A 25,675-nucleotide genomic window follows, 5' to 3' on the forward strand; every position below is an offset into this window, starting at 1 on the left:
TACAAAGAATAATAATGTTTTAACTATAATTATTTTTATTTGAAATACAAATTTGTTTATAAATGCAGTACATTTATTTATATTGTTTAAGTGCCGCTGCTTTCCAGTAAAATCGATTCGAGGTCACACACTCTAACGTCTTTTCGTTTTGAATGCACTCTGCAAAGTAGTTGGCAACGCGGGCACGTTGTTTGCTGCGCCCGCCTAAAAGTATGCAGCGGTTTTCAACAAAACTTTAACCATTATGTGTTATCGCCCCGTCTCATTAATGGACGTTAATGACAAAACTTACATTAAAACTAACCACGCCCATTTTGGCAACGGCACAAGCGGATGCCAAGCACCGCCACTGAGTGTGTCTCAGTCGGAAACAACAAGGACAAGGACAAGCAGCAGCTACAGCTACAGCAGCAGCAGCAGCAGAACACTTTGTACTTTGCATCATCGTTAAAATTGTGCGCTCGAATGGTTAATATTGAATCAACATCCAATGCCATCTGGTGGATTAAAAATCCGAATGCTGGCAAAGTGGGCAAAGCAGATGCAGCTGTAGGCAAGGGAGCTGGGGGCAAAGGAGATGAGCGCAAGGCATCGCTTGGCTCGAGCTTTTCTCTGGATATGGTAGAATTGCTGCGCAATATATCCTTGCAGGGCTACAACAAACTATTGGCGCCGGAGTTGACGTTGCTGGAGAGGTAAAAGATAAAAAACGACGTTTGTCGTTCCCTTTTTTTACGGTTACGCATACGCAGCGTGGTACACAGTGTTCCATAGAAAATTTGCAGTTGCAATTTTGCACAGGGAACGAAGGCAACAGGAGGGAATGTATCTTTTGTTTCAGCAGCTTCTCGTCATCGTCAGCGTCATTGCCATCGTCTCAACTCATTTTGTTCCGCTGTGCATTGCATTTTTCGCATTTTTCATTTCCGTTTCCGCTTTTACCTCAAAGACCCTATGTGCGTCATGTGCGTTTATCTCGTCTCGCATGTGTGTTTCCCCTCCTCTTACCATTCTCTTTCTCTCTCTGTCTTTTGGATTATTTGCAGATTAATTTGGCTGGCACTGCACATGACCACGTTCCTCGCAATGCTGGCGGTGCTGCTGCTTACCTGGGAGCAATTTATCGCCCAGTACTTTGTCATCAATCTGAAGGATCCACTTTATCCCGTCGAAAATGTGCCATTTCCGGCTGTGTCAATATGCCCCAACAATCGTCTCTCCATGCAGTCCGTCTTCACCTATGCCCGCGAGTTGTAAGTAGCTTCCTCTGCAGTGTTCCTTCGACTCCATTTATATCTCAACGGCTTCTTTAGGCAAAGCAACGATCCTGCTTTTCGTCAAGTGGAATACTTTGCAGAGCAGCTGAAGTATCTCAGCAAATTGTATGTCATAGGTGAAGTTAATGATGATGTTGAGGAGTATCTCAATTTTCAAGCATTTCTTGATCTATTCGGCACTTGGAATAATGAAACTTTCTTCAATACCCGACGCATTATGAAATTGGTAAACGGAAAAAAGTAGTAGTAAAATGTGTTACGCCTTATTTCATTTGTATTTCAGTTGTCGCCCAAATGCGAAGAATACATCTTAAAGTGCAGCTTGTCCAACATTGATATACCTTGCTTTAGTGCGACAGCTTTTCAGGAAAGTCTCACCAAGTATGGACCCTGCTGCACTTTTAACACGCAAAACACGTAAATAGCTTGTTAAATATGATATACAAAATTAATATAATATAACTTACTTATTCAATTCCTTTAATTTGAATGAACTTAATTACTTTAATTTGAATTAACTTATTTTTTACAGTCTCAAAAATCGCGACTTTAAGAATCGTTTTGCCAACTCAGCTCAAGGTTTGACAGTTGTGATCAATGCCAGTCATGCTGATTACTTTGCTCCCATTTTGCATACAAATGGTTACATTGTCATCGTGCATGATGCAAACAATTTTCCTTCGATAGCTTCATCGAATTCGCTGGAAATGTTTCCTGGACAGCGCGAGGAGAGTTTTCTCAAAATCTTTCCGCGTATCATCGACACAGACAAGAGTTTACACTCCTTTTCTCCTACAGCAGTAAGTATTGGTATACAATCTAAAACCGATAATTACATTTTCTAGATAATTGCCTAATTTCAAAAAATATAATTACCCTAAAAATAAATTACGTTTTTAATTTAATTGCTCATTGCACAATTTTTTGCAATTGCAAATGTTTTAAAAAAGATGAGTGTGCAATTATATAAATTATATTGTAGCTATATATAATTATCTATATTTTTTTCTAGCGTCGCTGCTACTTTCACAGCGAATCGAATATGCCGGACATGAATAAATATGTTTACACCTTTCCCAATTGCATCACCCGATGTCGCATTCGCAGTATTATTGCTCTGTGCAATTGTTTGCCCTTTCAACTCCCTTTGGAACTGGTTGACAGCTTGGAGGGTCTTGTCTTCTGCACACTCACTCACATTTCTTGCCTTAGTCAGTATCAATGTAAGTCAAGTAGGTTAATTGCCAACTAAGTTTCTTTCAGGAAGATAGGCTATTAAAGAGTGATATCCAACAGGGTGAAGGAATTGTCATTGACTACCTAAAGTATATGGGTTATTCAGTTAGATTTAAAATATCCTATATAATATTAATTTTTCTCTATCTTAAGTGCTCTTTATCTTTGTGAAATGAAATTTTCTGGTAATTCTCATTTCTGTTAAAAGTAGATTTATTTTCTTTCAGATTTTAGCCACAAGTTTTTATTAACAAATTAACAATTATACATTTAATGATTCTTGAATATTTTTCCAAAAACTAATTATAAAGTTAGTTGAGTATAATAATAATATTAACAAATTTTTGTATTTGTTTGTTTGCCTAATTCTCGGCTTTGCAGTCAAGTGGAATAATGTCTTAACTGAACGTGAGCGAATCTATGGCTTGGAGCGTGAAATCGAGGAGGCACTGTACTGTCCCCATTGCTTGCCCTCCTGTAACGATGTGCAGTATCGCATCTCGATGAGTGTATTGCCCATTGACAACTATTTGGCCACGGTCAAACCAGATGAGGATAACGAAACAGATATCACCTCGGATATTTCCGTGTTAAGAGTTTTCTTTGGCGAACCTCATGCGCATCTTTATACGCGTTTGTTAAACAATCAATGGTTCGAAATATTCAGTGAGTAAAGTTAGGAAAAATTGCTAAAATTATTTAAGATTTAATTTAAATTTATTTTAGGTACCATTGGCAACATTTTGTCCATCTTCATGGGCTTCTCGCTGGTGGCCATTTTCGAGTTGTCCTTTTATTTCTTCAAGTACATTTACATCGGCTGCAATCGGATTATAGAACGCAATCGAGCTAATAATCATGCCAAGTTGTTCGATGCATCAAAGCTACACATTTATCCATAGTTAAATGCACGTTAATCATTAGCAAATACATTTTTTTATATGCACAGTCATTTGCCAGTTGGTTTGTTGTTTCGTTATCCTTGAAGGGCACGAACACATGACCCAGTTGTGTTCCGGTGCTGATGATGATGATGTTCTCGTTGTCGTTGTCGTTGCCTTTGGCTGACATTTAACGCGCGTTTAACTAATTTCATTTTAAATTGTTGACAATTAAGGGAAATTGCCAAGACGAATCGGAGCCGGAAAAGAGAGGTGGATAAGGGGGGGAAAACGAGCCTGGCCCAATGCCGAACACCACGTGCCATGTCGCAGTTAATTTGTTGGCAATAAGTTGGAACACGAGGCCTAATTACAACAACACGCACGACATGACTGCAAAATTTTCATTAAAATGAGCCACCATGTAGAACAGTCACAGTCACAGCTTCTCCCACTCCTCTCCTCACCACTCCTATCCTTTGCTCTCCCCATGACCATGACAATGACAGGACAACTGGCAAAACCTCGTTGGAGGTCGACGTCGTCTACAAAAAGGCTCGCATTGCGTCGACAGCCGCAACAGTTGCAATCGAGCAACGAGCAACGTGGGCTGACTGAGTGCCAAACATGGCAACAACAGCAGCAACATTTGGAGAACGGGCTGAGCGACGACTTCACCAGCGTTTGGCCATTGGACATGCCGTCTGGTGGATACCCAGCCCCAAGTCCCGTCCGCGTCCAAGCCCCGCTCCGAGGCCACGCAATGTGGAGAACATTGCGCAGAAATTGTCATTTGGCGCCGCGTTAAAGGATTTGCTGCAGAATTTCTCGTTCCACTGTTATGGCAAATTAGTCGAGCACGGATATCGCAATCACGAACGGTGAGTAGACCCATCAGTCTGCTGCTGCTGTTGCCGTTCGCTTTGCTTTCAATTAGCTGGTCCCGCAGCTTCTTCTGGCTCATTTTCCATATAACAGCGCTAAGCGTGCTAATCGCATTCGTTTGGAATACGTATAAGGACGAGACCGAAGTGCTGGTCACCACCATCTACAATCCCCAATATCCTGTCAGTGAGGTGGATCTGCCCGCTGTCTCTGTCTGCAGCATGAATCGCATCTCCAAGCGGGCGGTGCGTTATTATGCCCAGCAACTGTAAGTTAACGTGTTACGCTTTAATATAACTATGCTCTTAAATTTATTCTTGCAACTTAATGGAGTTACTCTTTAATATAACTTTACTCTGCTCTTGTAGCAGCGACAAGGATCACAGGCATCGCAATGCCAGCTTCTTTTATAGGGAACTTCGTGCATTTGGCATGTACTACGGCAGCGAAGAGTACTGTGACTATCAGCATGTGATCGGACTTCAGAGATTTCTTGATGATAAGGACACTGAACCCTATGAGCTGTTCTTCAACACCAGAAGACACTTGCACAACTTGACGCCCAATTGCAGCGATATGTTTGTATCCTGTCGCTTGGCCGGACAAGCCTTCGATTGCATGACACAATTTAGGGAATCGCTTACCAACTATGGCTTCTGCTGCACTTTTAATTTGCGTGGAAGGTGAATAAATTTTGTGACTTTTTATATAGATTATTTTATTCGTTATTTAAAGACATCTTCTATTTACATATATAAAACTTTTCTCCTGTCAAGCTCAACTATTAACCCACAGCCCAAAACGGGCTATAATTTTATATAATTTCATCCTCCAAGAAGGCAGGGTTTTTTTTATTTGCTACAACGATACTTATTTGCCCAACGAATTTGAAAAGTCTTAATATTTTGTTTTATAAAGAAAGCGGGAGCCTGCAAAGACCCACAAAATGATATGCATTTTACATACGGTGAAAAAAGAATTTGAAAATGCAACTTTAAAGTGTTAGTTAAGGAATTAATTTCTCAATCAGTGATTTAACTAATTTAACAATTTAACTTCAAAACCAATTTAACAGTTTATTTAATTTAATATTTTAGTCAACAAATTATTTTAACTACTCAATTTACTTAAGATTATCTATTCATTTATTTACCGAATTTTTAAATATTACTTACCTTTCAGATTCTTTAAGCCACGTCCTTATTCCCAACGCTTCTTTGGTGCTGACATGGGTTTAACGCTAACCCTAAAATCCGATCGCAATGATAATTACTACAAGATGCACAAGCTGGTCGAAGGATTTGCGGTGAGCTACAGAAACACATCAGCATCTTCCAGCATCCATCATTTCAATTTAAACAGATCATTATCTACGAGCCTGAGAACTATCCGGATCCGCAGTCGGGCGGCGTCTCCCTAAGATTTGTCTCTTCCGGACGCATTACACAGTTGCCAATAATACCGAGAATTATTGAGACGGTGCCGGAGGCGCGACACATGAGTCCCCAGGTGGTGAGTGAAGTAGTGAGTTCAATTGTCTGTCAATCATGCGAGTCAATCAATCTGCAAACTGCAGCGCAAATGCTTCTTTGAAGATGAAATACCTCACAACTTCTCACAACGTTACACATTCAGTAAATGCATCTCCGCATGTCGAGCACGGAGCATATTCAGCTTATGCGGATGTTTGCCCTTCAATATACCTATGAGCTTCATACCCTTTGCCATCGGACGTGTCTACTGCACCCTCCAGCACATGGAGTGTCTGCAGCGTTACAAATGTGAGTTGATTGAGTGATTGTGTGTGTGCAGGAAAGTCCTCTTGTACTTGGACATTTGTAATCGTGTAATTGTTGTAGTTAAATGGCTGAATGTCATCACCACTCGCGAATTTATGCCCGGCCTGGAGCATGAGCTCGAGGATGCGCTCTACTGTCCCGACTGTCTGGCCTCCTGCTCCGAGATACGGTACAAGGTCCGCGGCTCCATGTCGCTGCCCCTCAAGGGAAACTTCAAGCCCATGACGTAAGCTCAAATATTGTTAAGTACACAGAGAGAATAATTGCGAATTAAGCACAAGAAACTATTTCTGAATTCAGAAGCTTTAATTACCCCTAAATGACTTAAAACAAATCTGATATTAAAAGTCTGCAAATCTAAAGTTATAGTAGAATATTTTTCTAATGATATTAATGAATTTTTACTTTTGATTCAATTTTGAAACTCAAGTTTTCTTTTTTTATCATATATATTTTTATGCTTTAAAAATAATCTTATTTCATGATAGACTGATCTGGAGTTATCCTAGAACATTTTTCTGTTTATATTTATGAATTTGTACTCTTGCTTTAATTTTTAAATGTGTTTTTTTTTACTTAAGTATGTTTTTCTCTGTCTGTGAATATATAACACATAAACTTCAAGGTGACAAGAATGACTTTCTAAAATGAGATTGTCCAAGATTATTCTAGATAATTGTTCGGATGATATTTCGTCATTTTCACTCCTGCTTCAAATTTGATGTAATCAACAATTATTTTAGAATATTGTTCTGTCGATGTCTCTGATTTATTTCCTGCTTCAATTTATTGTATTTATCGCATTCTTTTTCTCTCTGTGTATACTTTAAAGCACACGCTGATTGAATTTAAATGCACTGCAATTGAGACGAGTTCAAAGTAACATTTTGGCAGTTTCCGCAAATATCAAGTTACCCCAACCCAAGAGTTTCTGTTTGGGGTTTCATTTACCCTTCTTCTTCTTTAGTCAGTTTGGGCTATAAATGAGTTTAATTTTGTGCAGCAACAGCAACTACAGGAACAACAACAACAGCAGCAGCAGTTTCGATGCCAATAACAGTTACAGCAGCCATGACAGTTCCGAGTTGGCCGTTGTGCGTATTTACTTTGCCGAAACGCATATTCAATACTTTCGGCAGATTATTAAAAATGCCTGGTACGAGATCTTCAGTGAGTATTCCAGTCATAAAAAAAAACACACACACACTCATACAGACAGACAAACAATATGCAGATATGTTTTTTTTTGTTGTATTTTCTTTTTTTGGAATACTCGCGTTCCTTTTGCGCCTTTGCAGGTACAATTGGCAACATCTGCGGCATCATAGCGGGCTTCTCATTGATTGGCATCTGCGAGCTGCTATTTTTCCTAGCCAAACAATTATGGCATGCATACAAAGCGGAACTGAAGGCGGAGCTCTGTCAGTCCCAGTCCCAGTCCCAGTCCCAGTCCAAGGCCCGGAGTCGGACTCGGATCCGGGCTAATGGCCGTGCAAAGGCAACTCAGCAGCAGCAGCAGCAGTCACGACGGGAGGAGCAACAACAACGCGAACAGCAGCAAGAACATGAGCTGGAGTTGGGAGTTGGAGCCAATGGAGCTGCTCATACTGCCGTAATTGAGAGCACCGGAGTCCGTGCCAATTTTAAAGCTCACTGACTTTTATACAGTTCTCCGTGCTCTGTGCTCTGCTCTTTACGCATTTATGTAGTCAAGTGTAGTTGTGTGTAGTGTTCTGTGTGTGTGTGTGTATGTATTTGTAGTAGTTGTTGACCTGCGTAACAAATGTTAATTATCGCGCACTGAGCAGCTGCCAACTGTGATTGTAGGCTGGAAGCACAACTCAAGTGCACTTACTTTGCATTGTCACATAAAAATAAACAGCACCAAGAGACAAAGTTGGGAGACAGAGGAGAGGAGAGAGGAGACGGACTACCAAATTGGTCTTGGACATTTGCCCACTTTCTGAGCTAAGCAGCTGGACACAACAGTTGGCAAGAGTCGAAACAACAGTTATGGACCACAAAATCCATGCGACGCCTGCCTAAGCACAGTGTCTGCTGTTAGTCTTGGCACACTCGGAATGTTTTTGCCTGCAATCAAAATAAATTTTTATTTGTTGTCCTTTTGCCGAGATTTTCAAGGGAGGGATGGAGGGTAAACAAAATGAAATGACGACATCGAGGCTGTTGCCAAAAACAAAATGGTCACTTTTTTCATTAATTTAATTGCATTTCAATAACCAAAACACTAAAGAATGTAGCTGCGAAAATTAAGTGAAATACTTTTAAAGTCTCTATTAAGAGTGTGTGTGTTGTCTGATAATAAAGTTGGCAATATTGCACGACGAGTATTTTGTTGAGCATTCGCAGCGCGTTTTAACTTAATGAAATTTTTGTGTGAGTTTTAACTTTGCAATTGATTTGCACATTCTCTTATATGGCCAACGGGAGTACACACACAGACTACACTTATATAAATATGTATCTGTGTGTGTATCTGTGTAAATGCCTTTGCGCAGCATCTGAAAATTGAAATGATTTTGCCGTTGAATTTGTAAGCGAGTTTGTTTGTTTTCCCATGCATAAAAAACTGCCTAAAAATTGCAAAAAATTTAAATGAACGCACTCGACTGGAGTATTTGTATCCGTATCTGTATCCGAATGGCATTCGCAGATACATGGCCTAGACAAACATAGTAGCAAGAAAACAACACACACACACACAAATAAAAAAATAGAAAAAGGAAAATTCTGGCTGGCTTTTCTCTGCTCTGCTTTGCCTCGTGTGGCGTATTATCGCACAATACAATATGTATATTGGATTATTTCGTTTTTGTTCGGCGAGTTCCCTAGGCTCTGGCTCTATGACTACCTGATGTCCGCCCCTCCCCTCCCCCTCCTCACTTTCCTTTCCCCCTCCCTCTGCTTCAACACACTTGGCAATCTATGAAAAGCCAGCTGCCTGTTGTCTGTTGAATGGGGACTTTCATTTCGTAGGGCACTAGTTAAGTTCTGTTTTCAATTTACTTCAACAAACATATTTACTTTCTATGCATTTTTTTGTTAAACTTTGATAAATTTTATGTTAAAATTAAATGTTGTTCAAATTGTTGAACTGCATTTCTTTTTTAGTGATTTCGGAAGACATTGCGACGTGATTAGCTGTAAATGTCTACCGCAGCTTGACACTAAATTTAGTAGTAATAAATGTTTTGAGCCAAGAACTGTTAATGATCTACGAGTTGAAGCAACCACGACACGTGTCGAAAACTTTCCTCAAAACAGATTCAAGTGTCTAGGGCTTCTCTGCAACTAAAAATAAATGCTAATAGATTTTGATTGCTAAGTAGGGAGCGAATAGAAACTGAAGCCAAGTGTATGCCATATTTAGTTTTCAATGTCAGAGATCAGAAACTCATTTCAAGTCTCCAGGAATATCAACGCTGTCGAAAAGTTTTTGGGCAATTAAATGCATAACATACTACATATTCCATCAGTTGACGAGGCTCAGCAGCAATTTGCTAAATGAACTAGAAGATTTCTAGAATTGCCTAATGACGAGTTTGTTGTTAAAGCTAAATATTTGTAAATTATTGGGGAAATTGTATTTTGTATATTTTTCATTATTTTTTTCAGAGAATTGTCTATTGAATAGCATAAAGTGTTTAAGTGAAGTTAACTTATCTTATAACACATATTTTGTAATTTATTAAAAACATTTCGTATTGTATATTTCTCATTACTTTTTCAGAGAATTATGTATTGAATTGTTTTGCTCTTTTAAAGTCATAAAGTTAAGTTTTGTTCTAGCACATTATTTGTAATTTATTGAGAACATTTTATTTACAAATTTATTTTTCATTACTTTTCCAGAAAATTTTCTGTTGAATGAAATTTAATTTATTTTTAATAAACTCGTTTTTAAGAATTTAAAGTATTTTTGCCAGTCATCTCGATTTGCTTGTTTATTAAATACGCTACATATTCTAGCAGCTTTTGTTGTTGTCGAAATGAGATTCATTTTGTGATTTTGGAATAAATTTCTTGTATTTAATTTGTATACTTTTTTACTAAATTTTCAGACCATTGTCTAATAAATTCTTTTACAAACATTTGGTGTTTTTGTATTAAGTCTTTTGTATTTAATATTCTATAATTTTTATTAAATTTTCAGAGCATTGTTTTACAAATGAAAATGAATCAAATAAATGTGCGTTAAAGTATTTAAATTGTTGTCGGCTTCAAATTCAGTTCGTGCCAAATTCTTCGGCATTTGCTATAGCCTAAATCTTAAATACTTTTGGCTGGTCTGAGCAACCCCCACTCCCCTTCCCACTTCCCCCTTCCCCTCCCTGAGAAATTCCCTTACCTTTTTGGCGCATAAATAAAGCTTAGCCTCCTTTCGCGTGGCCTTATGGGGTTAAGCTGGCGGCAAAGCGCCCTACTAAGACCATTAAGCATCTCTCTCTCGTCCTCAGTCTCAGCCGAATTTCAATGTGTTGGTTTGGAAGTACGTCCAAATCCCCCTCAACCCAATACCCATTTAAAGCACTTTGTTTTTAACCGGGCTCTACGACTTTATACTTTATTTTTCGCTCTCTCAGTTTCTTTTTATGCCTTCCACTGTGTGTGTGTGAGCTTGGTTTCTTTTTTGTTTGTTGTTGTTTTTTAGGGGCAGCGACGACAGAAACATCGTCGTCTGGTTTTTAGGCGACATTCAGAATATCCAGAAGTTCCTGGCCGCTTAAGCTTTCAATTTGGTTTTGTCGCTGGTGTAGTGTTGTTGCCTTTAAGAGGACTGCTGAATTATTAAAGAGAACGCGACGCGTTTTAAGAGTTTCGCCTTTGTTCACGTATTTGTGTTTTTTGTTTTGTCGTCTGCCTCTTGTCTGCGGTCTAGCATGAATAAACATGCCAACAAATTACGATACTTGACTAAACAAAAGCTCATGCACACACCTGTGAATGCTGCTTTTTTTTTCTTACCACTCACTTCGTTTTTATTTTTTGGAAACTAGGCTAAGATTTTAATGGACAGTTTTGCTGTGTACGAGTATGATTTAATCTGGCGCTGTATTGATGGCAGCATGCGTCATAAACATAGCTAATACCCAGCTTAGCAGTCACTCTGCTGCCCAATGCTCTGCTCCATCTCCATCTCCATCTCCTTCTGAGTTCATTCAAGCGTTGTTGGGACGCTCTATTTGCCGTACATTGCACCCACAGCTATTTACGCATGCCGGAATCAGAGCTGTGATTCTTTCTGAATGCGTAGCTGTCAAAAAAAAAAGAATATCTCTCTGAAATGTTCAGCTTTATGAAAATCCCCAAGCAAACCCCTCGTCAGACTCAATCTCCGACCAAAAAACAGCTGCGTCTAGCGTCTAGACATCAATCAACACCTTGGCCAAGTTGATTGACAGCCGAAACGACAGCATGAAATATAAATCTGTCATTTGCATGTTGAAGTCTCGTTTGAAATCAATATGAATATACTACTTGAGAACTGCTTCGTACTCGTTGTTGTTGTTGTAGTTGCTGCTGCGGTTGTTATTATTATTGCTAGCAAAGTCAATTTGTCAAAAACAGGCCGCTCCCAATCTTCCACCCACAAGCACAACAGCACTCAAAGGCTTTTCATTTCAGTTCGGCGTTTTTCGTTTTTGTTTTTGTATTTTTCAGTTCTTGTTCACAAACAAGAAAACGAGGAAAATCAGTCAATGTTTTCATCGGTTTCATCTGTTTGCATTGCAGCTTAAAAACAGATTTTTCTCACCCGCTGGCCGAAAAAAATTATAAAAAAAAGCATAAATATTTATTTGTGGGCACGTTCGAAAATTGAGACAGCCAGAGAGAGAGAGAAAAGAGAATCAACAACGCGGTGGTAGCATATTTAATTAATACAAAATAAATGATTGGGAAATAAATTACATAAATAAATTTGGTTCTCGAATGCAGCAGACGTGAAATTGTTATTTGAGCATAATAAAAATATTTGTTAATACTCCTCCATTGCGACCAATACTCCCAACGGACTTTGCACTTTGCTGACTATTTATTTAAATCGTTTAATCATATTTATGTGGTCCGGGATTGTTTTAAAACATATTTGCACGCTGCATTTGTTCCCACGTTCTGGATTCTTAAAAGCCATGTGCATCCATTGGGAAAGAGTATTTTTGATGAAATAATATAAAAGTAAATATATGAAAAAAATTTTGATTCACCAAGTAAATAAACTTAAAAGTCGCTTAATAAAAATTATTCTTTAAAGAATAATCTTAAATTTATATAATATTGGAAATTTTAATTAATTACTTAAGAGTATTAACAAGTCTATAAAATATCTACTAGTTGAGCTGTCTCATCTGCTCATTTGTTAAAAAATAGTTAAGCTTATTACAATTACAATAAGTGCAGAGCTTTAAGTCTATATTCTCTTTGCTACTGGCTTTGTGGCTTGATATTCATTAAATGCCCTGCAAATATTGAATTCTTGGGTATAAACATTAAAGATAGATACTGAATAGTAAGGAAACTATGGACCTTAATATATTGTAATATATAATAAAGCAAAAGCTTAAAAAATGGTTTAAGAATTTCATTAAAGAAGGAAGAGTTTTCATTAAATATATTAAAATTTTTCTTTTTATATATTGTATTCAATATTTTATTTTTTTTTTTAATTTTTTTTATGTATTTTATATTCTTTAATTTATACTAAGCAAATTTATTGGCTTGTTTTTATTATATTAGAGAAATAGAAAATCTTTAGAGTAGCTTCTGGTTATATCACTTAGTTAAGTTGAGTTGCTAAATTAAATATTTAATCTGCTATTATCGTATCTTTAAGTTTGGCACACCCCATTTGTTTTTTATACATTTTGCTCCCCAGCTCCTTTTAAGCGAAAACATTTCAATGAAGAACACAATCGCATTTTAAATGCGATATTCAATTGCATTACACATATCTTAATATTCATTCAACACGCTGACTGTGGAATTCCCTCCAAAGAGCGAAGTGGGGAGGAGGAAAGGAGACTGCAGAAAGAGAAGAAGAAGCACGCGGATTGAGTTGTCTGTCTCTGTGTGTGTGGGAAAATTGTTGTTTATGTTTTACACGCTGCTTTTAATTTTCGCTGGCGAAAATGCTGAAAATATCCTGCAGCTGATTTTTAATTACGAAAATACAAAAAAAAAGAAAGTTGTTGCGATTTCATGTATGTAAACACAATCACGCACACAGCGAGAGACAGACACATACACAGATGCACACACACACACACACACACTTGCAAGTGACTTGCTAGACCTCAATGAAGCCGTCTGGCATTCTCTATCTTCCTCTTGCTCTTCATCTCTCTCTCTCTCTCTCTCTCTCGTTTTCTCATGCTGTTGCTGTGTTTGTGTTTGGCAGCAGATTTCAATTTTTGTGTGTTAATTACATTGCCAGCATAAGTTCAGCCGCCCCCTCTTGCCCCCTTTTGGCATCGTGGGGGCGTGGCTTAGCCGCCCTCATTGTGTGTGGCTGCTGCTGCTGCTTGTGTTAAGCATTTTGGCGCTTCTGAATGTTTAATTATCAAAAATTTGCACTTGATCCTTGGTTGGTTCTTTCATTCTTTTTGGGCCACATTACGTTTTATGGCCACATGTGTGTGTGTGTGTGTGTTAGTGTATGTGTCTGTGATGTCTGTTGGGCTTATGGTAATTGCAAGCTCTTTATCTATGTGTGCATGTGTGTGTGAGTTTGTTCCTAATGTTTTACAAGTACTGTATACTATAGATACTTACTTGCTGCTTATCCGGCCAGAGGAGTCAAGGAGGGGGGAAGTGGGGATACTTTGTGGCCAAAAATTTGATTTGCTTGTGCTGGAATTTTGCATAATTCAAGCGAATGCCATAAGGGCCAAGCTAGTTGGCCTCTTGTCTATTTACTTATTAATGCTCAACAACATTCTGCTAACAACAACAACAAGTAAGCAAATTATTTATAATTACAAACAGTTGAAGGGAAGCAGTAAAGGAGACTAAGTACAGAACAGAGAACAGAGAAACAACAAAAGTCGCCGCACATTTTTCATTTTTATGCGTTTCGTGTGGGCGTCAACAACAACAACGAGGACAATTTAATGCCTTTAAAACAGCAAAATAGCTTTAAAGCAAAGGAAACGAAAATGATAAAGCTGTAAGAGAAGTTTGAGCAGCGCTCAAGTATATGAGAACAACATCCCTCACACTGTTTCGGGGTCGTCTGCCGGATTCCCGTTTCTGGTTTCTCTTATTATCCCGTTGTCGCCTGACAAATAAACACACACTGTCCTCTAAAAAAGCACCAACAAGAGCAGCAGCAGCAGCAGCAGCAACAGCAACAGCAGCAACAGCATCAACCAACAACAGCATTAAATTAAATACATAAATCATATTTTTGTGTGTGCCGACAGGGTGTTCACATCCTCAACGTGGAGCTGGGGGAAGAAGAGTGCGGCTTTTTAGTAAGCGTTGCCGGCGTGGCAGGAAAAAACAGAAGAAAATAAAAGAGAAAACAACACACAAAATGGTCAACTAAAATGGGATTGACTAAGAGATACTCTATATGAAATAAAAGCAGAATACATATTATCTAAAAGAAGTATTGTGCTACTCGGAAACTTCCTTTACTAAAACTTAAAAGATTCTTTTAAAATATTTAAGGATCATAAATTGACTATTAAGAAATTGTGAAAGGAATATTATTATTAAAACTTAAGCGATTCTTCTTCTAAAATATTTAAGGATCGTAAATTGACCATTGAGAAATTGTGAAAAGAATATTATTATTATAAATTATGCTATTCTTGCCACTACTAATTATAATTATAAAATTCTGTATTTCTCTTTGTTTGTGAAAGTTAAATAACTAATAAAATAAATAATATTGTTATACCGCCCTGTTATTATAGTCTATATTTATATTTTTCTGAAATATTTGGGATATTTAAAAGTCTTTTAATTAGATCTCATATGATAGTTGAATATTGAAAACTTGTGAGAAAAATATTTTAATTTAATTAGTATCATTAATATTACTTTGTTTTATTATTACCGCTATTAATCTATATTCCAAATATTTTAAGCAGCTTTCTCCTAAAAATCATCATTTCTATTTACATTTTTCTGTAATGTAATTTCCCTTTTTTTAATATGCCCATTTCTCGTCACCATTTCACTGAGTATCCAAATGAAAAGACAAATAAAGTAAATAGGGAAAACTTTTTTGTTGTAATTATAAATGTCTAGCAGCGACAGAGACACAGTCCCAGACATTGTTTATCATTTTTCAGGGGGTAATGCTCTTTGGATGCGGAACAAGGTCCAAACTTGTCTTAAAGTTCAAGTTAAGCTTCAAATAATATACCCAGAACCCAAAAACTTGTTGATTAAATGTTTGTCTTTAAAGCGCTTGAGAGATTCTTAATACTAAATTGTGGAGCAAGTTATGAGAGAGGATGATGAATGATGGGTGCCATGTGTAAGCATTAAATCTCTCTTAAAGTAAGCTTACATTTTGTAAATACATTCAGCAGAGTCTAGTTTAAAAATATACACAACTTTATTAAATTTTCGTATTACAAATTTAAATATTTTTGAAAAAAGTGTAAAAATTATAAATTTTATTGAACAGTTAATTTTCTATTGTGCGTGAAATGATTAATGCACTTTCAACGCAATTTATGTTGGATTTATTTAAATCAACTGTCGTTTCTAAAGCACTTGATACTCATTAATCCAATATCCGTGCTGATTAAAAGTCACATTTTGTCACTTTATGCTTCAACGAGTGTAAAGCCGAGCTAACACAGACACATCTTCCCCTTTCCCCTCTCTTCATACTCTCACACACACACGCAGCTCACCCTTTGTACGTATATTATCTACATAATTAATTGTTAATGACGATTATATGTAATTAACATGTTAAGGCTCTTTGCATTGACGGGTGAAAAGGGGAGGGGGAGAAGCGAACCGTGTGCGATTTTAATTTATGCGCGAGATTTAAAATTAATTTCACATTATTTGCTAAATCAAGCGTAAATGCGATAAATTAATAGTTAAAATCAGCATAGAGAATGCATATGACTGAATGCATTGAAACATGTTGTTACACACACAACAAAAAAAAAAAAGAGGAAAAAATTCCATTTTGTTATCAACTAAAACAAAGGTAAAATCGTTTTTTCCAATTTTCATGTCAAATGCCTTTTCTTTGTAATTTTGTATCGAATTTTTGTTGTTGCTACTATTAAATATTAAAAGCACCACATTTGGCTGGCCTTTGAAAGGGATTTTCTATTATCCTTTAGAGGAGAATCAAAGTTTGCTTCGGGGGGATTTTGCATAAATAAATTTACAAATCGGTTTAGCCTGAGGCGGTTTTTTGGGAGGCTGACTTTGCATCACTTTTGATGGGCTGTTTGTCTTTACGAGCACAGATTGTTAATGCAAAAGTTACTCAGACAAAAAACACCAAATATAAAAAAAAGGGTGTCGAAAGTATTTTCCCTTTCCTCCCGCCCCCGCTCTTGTTCACATCGAGTTAGCTGTTGCTTGTCATCACTTTTGCACGTGGCTTTTTTAATGCTGCTCAGCCACCTCTCAAATATTTGGCTTGTGATTCATTTGGTTAAGCAAATTTTTGATGATTTGCTGGCGAGTTTTAGAGCCCAGTTGTCACTTTTAATTGGTGCATATTTAATATGCCTCAGATGTTGCTTGTTGCTTTTTGCTCTCGCTTTGCTCATTACTTGGCACATTTTATGCCCTTTTCATGACGTGATTCTCTTGGCCATCACACAAAAACCTCTTTCGCTTTCATCTTCATCAGTAACAACAACAAAAACAAAAACAACTTGAATAACATTTTTCCTGCCGCGTTGCATATTTTAGTATACGACGAAGTATAATGTTCAGTTTTGTGTTTGCTCTCCCACAAAATGCTTGTAATACATTTTACACAATGCCCATTCTCATTTTGGGGGACCTGCACATAATTTCTATGCAAGAGTTGTCGTAAAAAGTGCATAAAATAAATGTGCACCAAAAAAAGCTGCAGTTAAAATAAACAGTAAAAACGGACAACTAGCTTAGTCGATGGTCAAGCGGGTAATCAGCTTGAATATACCCTGTAAAAAAGAGTCTCAGAAAAGTTGGAGAAGTGAAAGTTGGCAATCTAGAGAAATAAGCTTTACTTGCTTATAAGTTAGAAGAGAGATGGCAAAATTCATTGCTCAATAATTTGTTAAATGATAGCTTAGAAATTAAAGCATATTTTGAGATCAGAAGAAGATTTCAATATCTTCGAAGAATCATTTCATTTTAATTATGTTCTTAAAAGTTGATTGACTAAAAGAATAACGATGAAATTTTTAAATATTGAATGATAGAAAGCAAATTTTCGAATCATAATTGAACTTTATAGATTCTTTGGTAAAAATGAATGTATGTATATCTTTATAACAGAATCAAGTTTAAACACAAAAGAAGATTGACTTATCTAATATCATATACATATAACATATATCATTGATAGAGTCACAGCATATTGAAGAAATCTTTAATGGCACATTGATGGAAATGTTGAGAGCGACTTTTGCAGCACAAATTTTGCACTTTAAAGCGTTGACAAATTAAGGCAATTTTTTGTTTAGGAGCATACCCAATGACATCAGTTCATATTAGGGGGTATATAAATAATAATTGGCATTGGCAACGCAATGGTCGGGAGTGAAGGGTCAACATCATTTGCTGGGTTCGTTGATTCGTTCATTCGTCCGATGTGCGCTGCGCTGCGTTGCGTTGCGCTTTTCTGCGTCATTTTAAACGATGATACTTAAGTTTCCATTAAAGCACTTGCCGCGACCATCAATTCAATAACTGCCAGGGAAGGCTTGGGTTGGGTTCGGTTGGGGTTTTGAGCTTTAGCTTGGGTTGGGTTTGGGTTTGGGTTTGCACTGGGCTGGGCGAGTTGCCAGTTCGAGTGCGTAGTAGTTGCCCCTTGTTGTTGCTGCTGCCACAACCACTGAAGTCAAGCATGCGCTGCGGTTTTCTCAACCCAACAACATTTGTATTGCGATGTGCAGTTGCTGTGGGCGGTCAGGCCAAATATTTACAGCGTACAACTTTTGCAGCATCAAACTGTATTTATTGTATGGCCCTCGTATGTATATGTATATGTGTGTATGTAAGTACATTAAATGCAGATGCCAAACTACTACTGAACTCACTTCAGCAACATTTCCATAAACTACTTTTTTTTCAGTTACGAATTGAAAGTGAGCTTGGCGAAAACAAAAGAAAATACTTATCAACTAATTGTACAATTGCAGTAACTGCACTACTTTAAACTCATTAACCAAGCGTTGCAGTTGGCAGTTGCCAACCCTGGCATAATATATACTATATGCACTATATGGTATATGATGGATATACTATATATATACTGCATACACTCATAGTTGAGGGGCTTATTGATTGTCGGCATGTAAATTGAGTGCCGCAGTTGAAAACATTGAACGCGCCGCGCGCGCAATTTCATTACGGGGCTTTTTTTTCATTTTTCATTTAAGCGTCACAGGCCGCAAATATTTGTACTTTAAACGGAAATAAGTTCGTAAAGGCCATGGCTTAATGCATTTCGTTGGCCTAAAAACGCGCTGCACCAGGCAACAGCGCAAGCATAAAGCAAATTTTAAAAAACAAAAGTCAATTTAACATTAGCAACAGCGACTTCGCAGCTTCGTCGAATTTTTTAATACTCTAACTGCTGTGGGGAGATAAGAAATTATTTATTTTTAGCCGATGATGAATTGGTTTTAATTTGTTGAAATTTTTAACCCGCATTAATCAATGCAAGTACTTGTATTTTATTGATTTGATTGGGGTTTGCCCATTATGCCTGCAAACCAATGTTTTATCACTTTAATAACATAGATTACGTTTGACTTTTTTCTTTTTTTCTCTAACTACATTAATTTTTACTTTTGTTGCAAACAATTAAATTTAATTCGCAATTAGTTTTATATTTTATTTTGAAAGTATTACCAAATTTTGTATTTGTAATCATTGATCATTTGTCGGCAGACTAAAATATATATTTGTAATTATTTATTTTATTACTATTCCTCCAACTTGACTGCTTGTTTTTAATTCATTTATAATTTTGATCACTTGTCCACTGCTTAAAGACCAAATAATATATTTTTAACTATTTATTTCATTACTCTTCCATCAATTAAAATGCTAGTGTTTAATTAAAATCGAATTTTTGATTTATTCACCATTTTTTTTATAGTAATTTCTTTGGTTCAACGACATGGCCAAGTCTTGATGCCCTTCGCAAGCGTATTGCAAAACAAGTTTCCGGCTATGATTACGCACTCAGCACACTCGACCCAAGTCCGATTGAGAATACTTGAAATAATTATATAATTTTGCAAGCTGGAAATATTTATGAAGCCTCAGGCAAGGCGAACGTAGAAGCCATAGACGAACCAAACCAGAGTCAGCATCAGCATCAGAGTCAGAGTCTGAGTCTTAGGCAGAGGCAGAGTTGGGAGTTGGAGATGAAGTGAATCTGTTGGCAGAGAGTCTAATTCCTGGACTTTGGAGTTGTGGACCCCGCAAGCTGATGTGAAAATGATAAGTTTGTGGTTGAGGGCAGTGCTTAATAATAATGATAATGTGTCATAAGGTAATTATTCAGTTGCAAAAGGTTGTGGGGCATAAATAAATATCCTGCAGTTATTTGGAGTGTGTGTTGACAGCGAAATTGATTGCAATTAATGGCCAATGGCAAATGGCAGGCCAGCTGGCAGATGCAATGGGACAACTTAAGGGATTCCACAACGGATCTCGGTTGTTGCTGATGCTGCTGCCAGCTGCAGTTTGAAGTGAGTGCATCAGCTTGTGGCTGAGGCTGAGTGCATTGGCTCAAAAGATGTTTGACGGACGGAAAGTCAACAGTGTCTAGAGGTAAAGAGCAAAGAGCAGCACACTAAGATGCCAGGGCATGGTTTATCAATTAGGCAAATTAGTTGGGCGAAGTAACTTTTGCCAGCCTCAGCTTAAATGGGGCTAATGAAGAGCTCAACTTAAAGAGCGAGTGAGTGCATTTAGAAATCAATTAGTTAGCCAGTTAGTTGGCAGTCTACAGTGCACCACAGACCCAAATGGCAGCTCCACACACACAGCTCTTCACAGTAAGCCAATTTGACTATGTCAATACTATATCGTAGCCAACATCGTATACAAGTCAAGTCTCAGCACAGACACACACAAAGGATAAAAGAGAGACATGAACGAATGCGATTTGCCTCGAATGCCTCGGCTCGGCATGTAAATATTCAAATCAAAAGCGCAATTGAATGTGCGAGTAAATGTCATCGTATCTTGCATTCAAATCTTTGATTGCCAGCTATTCAGTATAGCAAAAAAAAATAAAAAGAAGAAGCGAGTTTATTGCACTACACTTGGCACTCAGCCAGACGATGGATGTTGTCGGGGGCAGCAGCAGGAGTAGCGGATATATAGCATACTATAGACTCCATTCACTTACCTGGCTGTGTGGATCTGTGACTGTGATTCGAGCTCTGGCTCTTGCTCTGGCTCTGGTGACACTCAGACACAGTGCTGGGAATTGACACAGAATAGCTGCCAAATGCCAAGGCACAAAGCGAAATGAGGAAGTGTTTAAAAAATTAAAAAAAAGAAGAAGAAGGAAAAAAGCCATGCCAAGCGAGTAGAATAGTTACCACTGCATATAAATAGGGTAGTAGTGGTCGTGATAGCATGGCTAAAATACAGGAAGTTGGCAACGACAGCGACGACGACAACGGCAATGGCAACGGTAACGTGGCATTGATCTTAGCATTGGACACTCGCCTTCTACTTCTTCTATAGCTTCATTTGGCCTAAGGTTGAGGTTGAGGTTGAACCGTTGCTTTGCCTGCGGGTCAGCTTCATAATATAAACTGCGGTTGCGTTGCTTTCAACTGCTCCCTGGTTGGAAATTTGAAGCTACACAAAAAAAAAAAATGCTGCTCAAGTGTTGCTTACTTAATAGTTCGGTTCATTCAACTCTGAAGTGCTTACACTCCAAAAAAGAATTGTACGCTACTTAACATAAGTATCCGGACTGATAGCACACGGCTTAAACAAGCTCTATTATTTTGATATCAAAACTATTTGCCGACAGGCAGCTGATAACTTTTGAGTACTTCAACTGGCTGATGAATGAATTTGTTTTTAGTAACTTTACATGTCTCATTAGGGAATATTTTCAAATCTTTTTTATGGCAAACTTCTTTGCTAGTTAAGATATATTTATGGCATGATTTATGATGCTTTGATTTGTGGTTGATATTTTCTTTTCAAGAGCAACTCATCATTACACACAATAATTAACTTTTTATCAATCGTAATTAAGCTTTTGTTTCCTGTTACCCAATTTGTTATCTTACTATAAAATCTGTTCGTGGCGCGTGGAGACGATAAGTCTTACATTGTTTACAGCGCTTTCTTATCGTTGTTACATGAATATTGATTATGGCAGTTTATAGGTCATGGTTTAGCTTGGCTGTTTGCTCTCTCAATTAGCACCACGGTGCGTATAATTGATTTAGTGTGCGAAGCATTTTGTGCTGGATCTAAGTGCTGGTCTGAGGTCTATTGTTAATTGATCGCTTACGAGTGTGTGTGTGTGTGTGTGTGTGTGTGTTTGTATTTGTTGATGCTGCTGCAGTAGTGCTGGGGATTTGTTCGCTTTACACAACAAAATAGCTAATAAATATTTGCGCAACGCTGCGTATACTTAATGTGTATGGCGTTGCATAAATTAAGCGTCAAGCAAGCAATGCACCACTGCACTACGCCGCAGCGTCATTTATTAAATTGCACAACTATTTAAATTTCATCTGATTTGATTAAAAATTAATACGCTTGGAAAATTAATTAAATACTCTCGTTGCCACTAAACGCTAGTCTGTCCCACACACGTTGCATGCCACTTGCCACTTGCCACCTGCCACCTGCCACTTGTCGCTTACCGCTTTTAGTGCTGTGATTATGGTTAGTTAGATGACGGGCAATTAAAAGGCTCTCGCGGCATTTCATGAAATTACAAATTGAAAGTGCATTATAATTGACAATTTATGTTTGCAATTTTTAATGACAAAATGCCAGCAATGAAAAACGTCGTCGTCGCCACCCTTCGCCACATCTGCACTCTCGCTGCGACTCGCTTTTCATTCATGTTATTACACATGCCATGGGGGGAAATTAAAAGCCAACTGTGCCACACACACACACACTCACATACGGAGTAAAAAGTAAAATTGCTCGAATTTTGCACGGTTATTAAGGAACTGTAAGGGTAGCACGCTGACTTATGGGCGTAACGCTTGCAAAAAGGGGGTGTGGCAAACGAGGAGGGCTTTTGTCTAAGTGAGAGGACTCTGCTTAGCTCTCAGCTGCTCCTGCTGCTCCTGCTGACAAGATGCCTGTAGTTAAACACGTACACACTCCGCGACGGCGTCGACTGCTGTGCCACATCAAGTTGTCTATCAAGATGTCTTATGAGCGTAGGAGTTTCTCTATGTGCTCTGGGGTGTGTGTGTGAACGGATGTGTATTTGCTGTTTGCGCGTTCCACTTGAGGTGTCTTTAAATGCGACGAGTTCTGCTTGTACTTCTTATTCTTCTTCTTGATGGGAGTCACCTCCTCTGTGGCAGCTAAGCCACTGACATCGTCAGATGTATCTCCTCTGCAGCATTTGAGAACGCGTATCTCTGCAGCTCAGCTGCTTTTATGTGTTATGTGTGGCCATATTAACTTTCTTATGAGCTTCTCTAGCAGAAAATTAAGTAGTCGCAAAACATGTTCCATACAAATGAAGTTGGTTTTTCGGAAAGCAGCAGACGAAAGTGATAATTCTAGGCTCTTGAGCCGCCGATTTGCAACTCAAATTGTTATCTTAAAATCTGTTTGTGGCACGTGAAGTGGATAAGACATTCATTGTTTAAATGTAAAACAAAATAAATCATTTAATAAACTGAAAATTTAATTATATTAAATAAATACGTGTAAAGAAGAAAAAAAGTACTTTTCTAAAATAACAAGAATAGTTTCACCATAAAAATTTGACATTTTTGGTAATCAAATACTTTTTGAATAATAAAATACTTAACTTATATAAATTATTGTACACATTAGATTTTTATTAAAAAAAAAAAAACTATCAATAATTTGGAAATAAATTAAATACAAAAAATTTCTTTGTTTATATATATTTTTAAATAACAAAAGCATAAATGTTTAATTTGTTTGAAAAGGATAAACTATTTAAATTAAATATAAAAGCGTCTGAGATAATGAAATAGTTTTCACATCAAAATGTATCAAAAGATGTTACAAATTTTTATTTTATTTCTTATTATTAGGTACAAAAATGCTATTAAAAAGATTATGCCCTTAAGAAGCTTTTCTTTGTTTTATTTCATTTCCTGTTGAATACAAGAATACAATAAAAAAGCCATTCAGTTCGTTTGATTTGGTCATCAAATTAGATGCACTTTAAATAGCAATCATAAAGAGTATTCTTCAGTCAGCTTTTCCTTTTGGCAGCTGCCTCATTTTATGTATGTATTTATACATTTATGCTAATCGCGGTTGGTGCGTTGTAATGCCGCTACTTTAACTCTTTGGCTTTTAAAGGCAACGCAACAGCAACAGCAACGCACAACGCAGCTGGCAAGCCCTTTTTTAGTCCCAATCGGAATCGCAATCCCAATCCCAGTTTCAGTTCTTGGTTCTCAGTTCTCAGTTCCCAATCCCAGTTCGCTGTTGCAATCATAGTCCTGGTTGCGAGGGGAGGAGCGGGAGAGAATATGGTACATCGTATAGAGTACAACGTACACGTATCTTTTCTGGTCTCAGTATTATGCTCCTGTACTTGGTACTCGTATTTTATGCTATATTTTCACAGCATCCTTTCATAACATTGCCCTGCCACATCGCCTGTCTGTCTGTCTGTCCGTCTGTCTGTCTGGCAGGCAGCGCGTTCACAATGCGCTTTGTGTTCGACTTGTTTGAAAAACTATTTTACATTTAAGCGCGAAATTCCACACTATGAATGAATTTTTCATGAGCGGACCAAAGCGGCGGCGGCGGCGACAGCGCCAAGCCCAGAGAGAGAGAGAGAGAGAGAGTGGAGAGAGAGGAGCGGCTGGGAAGTGCAGCAAAGTGTTGCAGTTAGCCAAGCCAGGCGAGGAGAAGCTACAGACTGCCACTTGACTTGCCCAGCAGAGATCCGCAGTACGCCCTTTTTCTTCATACAATATATGTTGCTTCACTTCGTTTTTTTGTTATTATTGTAAAGAAGGCAAAAAGCTGATGCCGACAATGCAGAACGAAGGGGGGAAAGCATGAAGGGGGGAGCATTGCATCGCCGCATTGCCCATCATTATCATCAGAAGTTGGTCGGGCATCGGGAGTCGAGTTGCAAGTTGAGTTGGTTTTGTGGCAAGCGTAGCGTCATGGGGCATTCCTTTTGGTCAGTTGCATGGCATTTTAATTGAATTGATTATTTTACTGCCTGGGTGTGATGTTGTTTGTATAGCACGTAAAACTGATAATGATTTGCTCCGCTCCGCTCCAAAAACAAAATACAATACAAATACAAAAAAAACTGCCTGCAGTTGAAATCTTTTATCTAGTGTAATTTAACCCAAATTCCAAGGCTGCAAATTGCATTTGGAGCAAAAGTGCAACAGGCAATAAAAATGCAGACCAAGGCAAAGGCTCCGCTTCAGCCCCAGCCTCAGCCTCAGTCGCAGTCTCAAGCGAAACTCCAGACTAAATTTGCCCGGGGGCAGCAAATGTAAATTGTTTGTAATTTAGCTTTGGTTTCGGTCTCTTTATTTTTTTTTGTATTATTTTTCCTTTGGGGTTCTTTGTGGGCGGTTGGTCGGAGTGCTTTTGGCATTCTAACAAAATGATTATTGATCACTTAATAAGAAATCGTTTGTACAATGGCGCCACAGACACAGCACAAAACGCATTGCGACCCTAGAAAATGTTTCTCTTTGTGGCCAGACCGAGAAGTCTGCGCTTGACAAAAGCAATTTTAATGAGCTGCACACGCTACGTTGCACTTTAATGCAAAATAAATATATATCTATATATATATATATATATAGAGAGAGAGAGTAGATAACTGCAAAGGACGCACTCGATGCCAAAAAATACTGTACGTAGATGTTATGCTACATGAAATGACTTAAGTAACTTATTATAATGTCATTTTCTTTTGATGATTGCAAATGCCATCAAATAATTGACAACGACGACGAAGTCTGCAATGCTTTTGTGCTCAGTTGGCCTTGATCAAATATGCTGCTTCGTTCTTTTGCTCTGTGTTCTGTGTTTGTCTGCCACTGACAACTTGAGACAAGATAATTTGCTACTCGAACTCGAGTTCATTGCATCAATGCAACGCTAAGAATTGAATCTCTTTGCATCGCCCAAAAAAAAAACAAGTAAGAAAACTACTGTTGAGTGTGCTCGA

At 37.8% G+C, this 25,675-nt stretch overlaps 3 protein-coding genes across 3 annotated transcripts; all 3 read left to right on the forward strand.

Moving 5' to 3' along the window:
- The first annotated feature begins 465 nt into the window (after positions 1 to 465).
- On the forward strand, positions 466 to 1,257 carry LOC132787565 (uncharacterized). Its single transcript, XM_060794688.1, has 2 exons — positions 466 to 695; positions 1,047 to 1,257. The coding sequence occupies exons 1-2, from the start codon at positions 466 to 468 to the stop codon at positions 1,255 to 1,257; spliced, it is 441 nt and encodes a 146-aa protein (XP_060650671.1).
- Positions 1,258 to 1,984: 727 nt separating this feature from the next.
- On the forward strand, positions 1,985 to 3,415 carry LOC132785187 (pickpocket protein 11-like). Its single transcript, XM_060791178.1, has 4 exons — positions 1,985 to 2,077; positions 2,290 to 2,500; positions 2,895 to 3,179; positions 3,240 to 3,415. Exons 1-4 carry the CDS (start codon positions 1,985 to 1,987, stop codon positions 3,413 to 3,415), a joined length of 765 nt encoding a protein of 254 aa, XP_060647161.1.
- A 583-nt stretch (positions 3,416 to 3,998) lies between these two features.
- Positions 3,999 to 7,735, forward strand: LOC132785188 (sodium channel protein Nach). The gene is made up of 9 exons (XM_060791179.1): positions 3,999 to 4,275; positions 4,344 to 4,547; positions 4,648 to 4,962; positions 5,462 to 5,585; positions 5,663 to 5,791; positions 5,856 to 6,060; positions 6,139 to 6,304; positions 7,082 to 7,248; positions 7,377 to 7,735. Exons 1-9 carry the CDS (start codon positions 4,022 to 4,024, stop codon positions 7,733 to 7,735), a joined length of 1,923 nt encoding a protein of 640 aa, XP_060647162.1. The 5' UTR covers positions 3,999 to 4,021.
- Positions 7,736 to 25,675: the final 17,940 nt, after the last annotated feature.

This window comes from Drosophila nasuta, chromosome 2R (genome assembly GCF_023558535.2).
Source record: "Drosophila nasuta strain 15112-1781.00 chromosome 2R, ASM2355853v1, whole genome shotgun sequence".
Classification (NCBI taxonomy): Eukaryota; Metazoa; Arthropoda; class Insecta; order Diptera; family Drosophilidae; genus Drosophila; species Drosophila nasuta.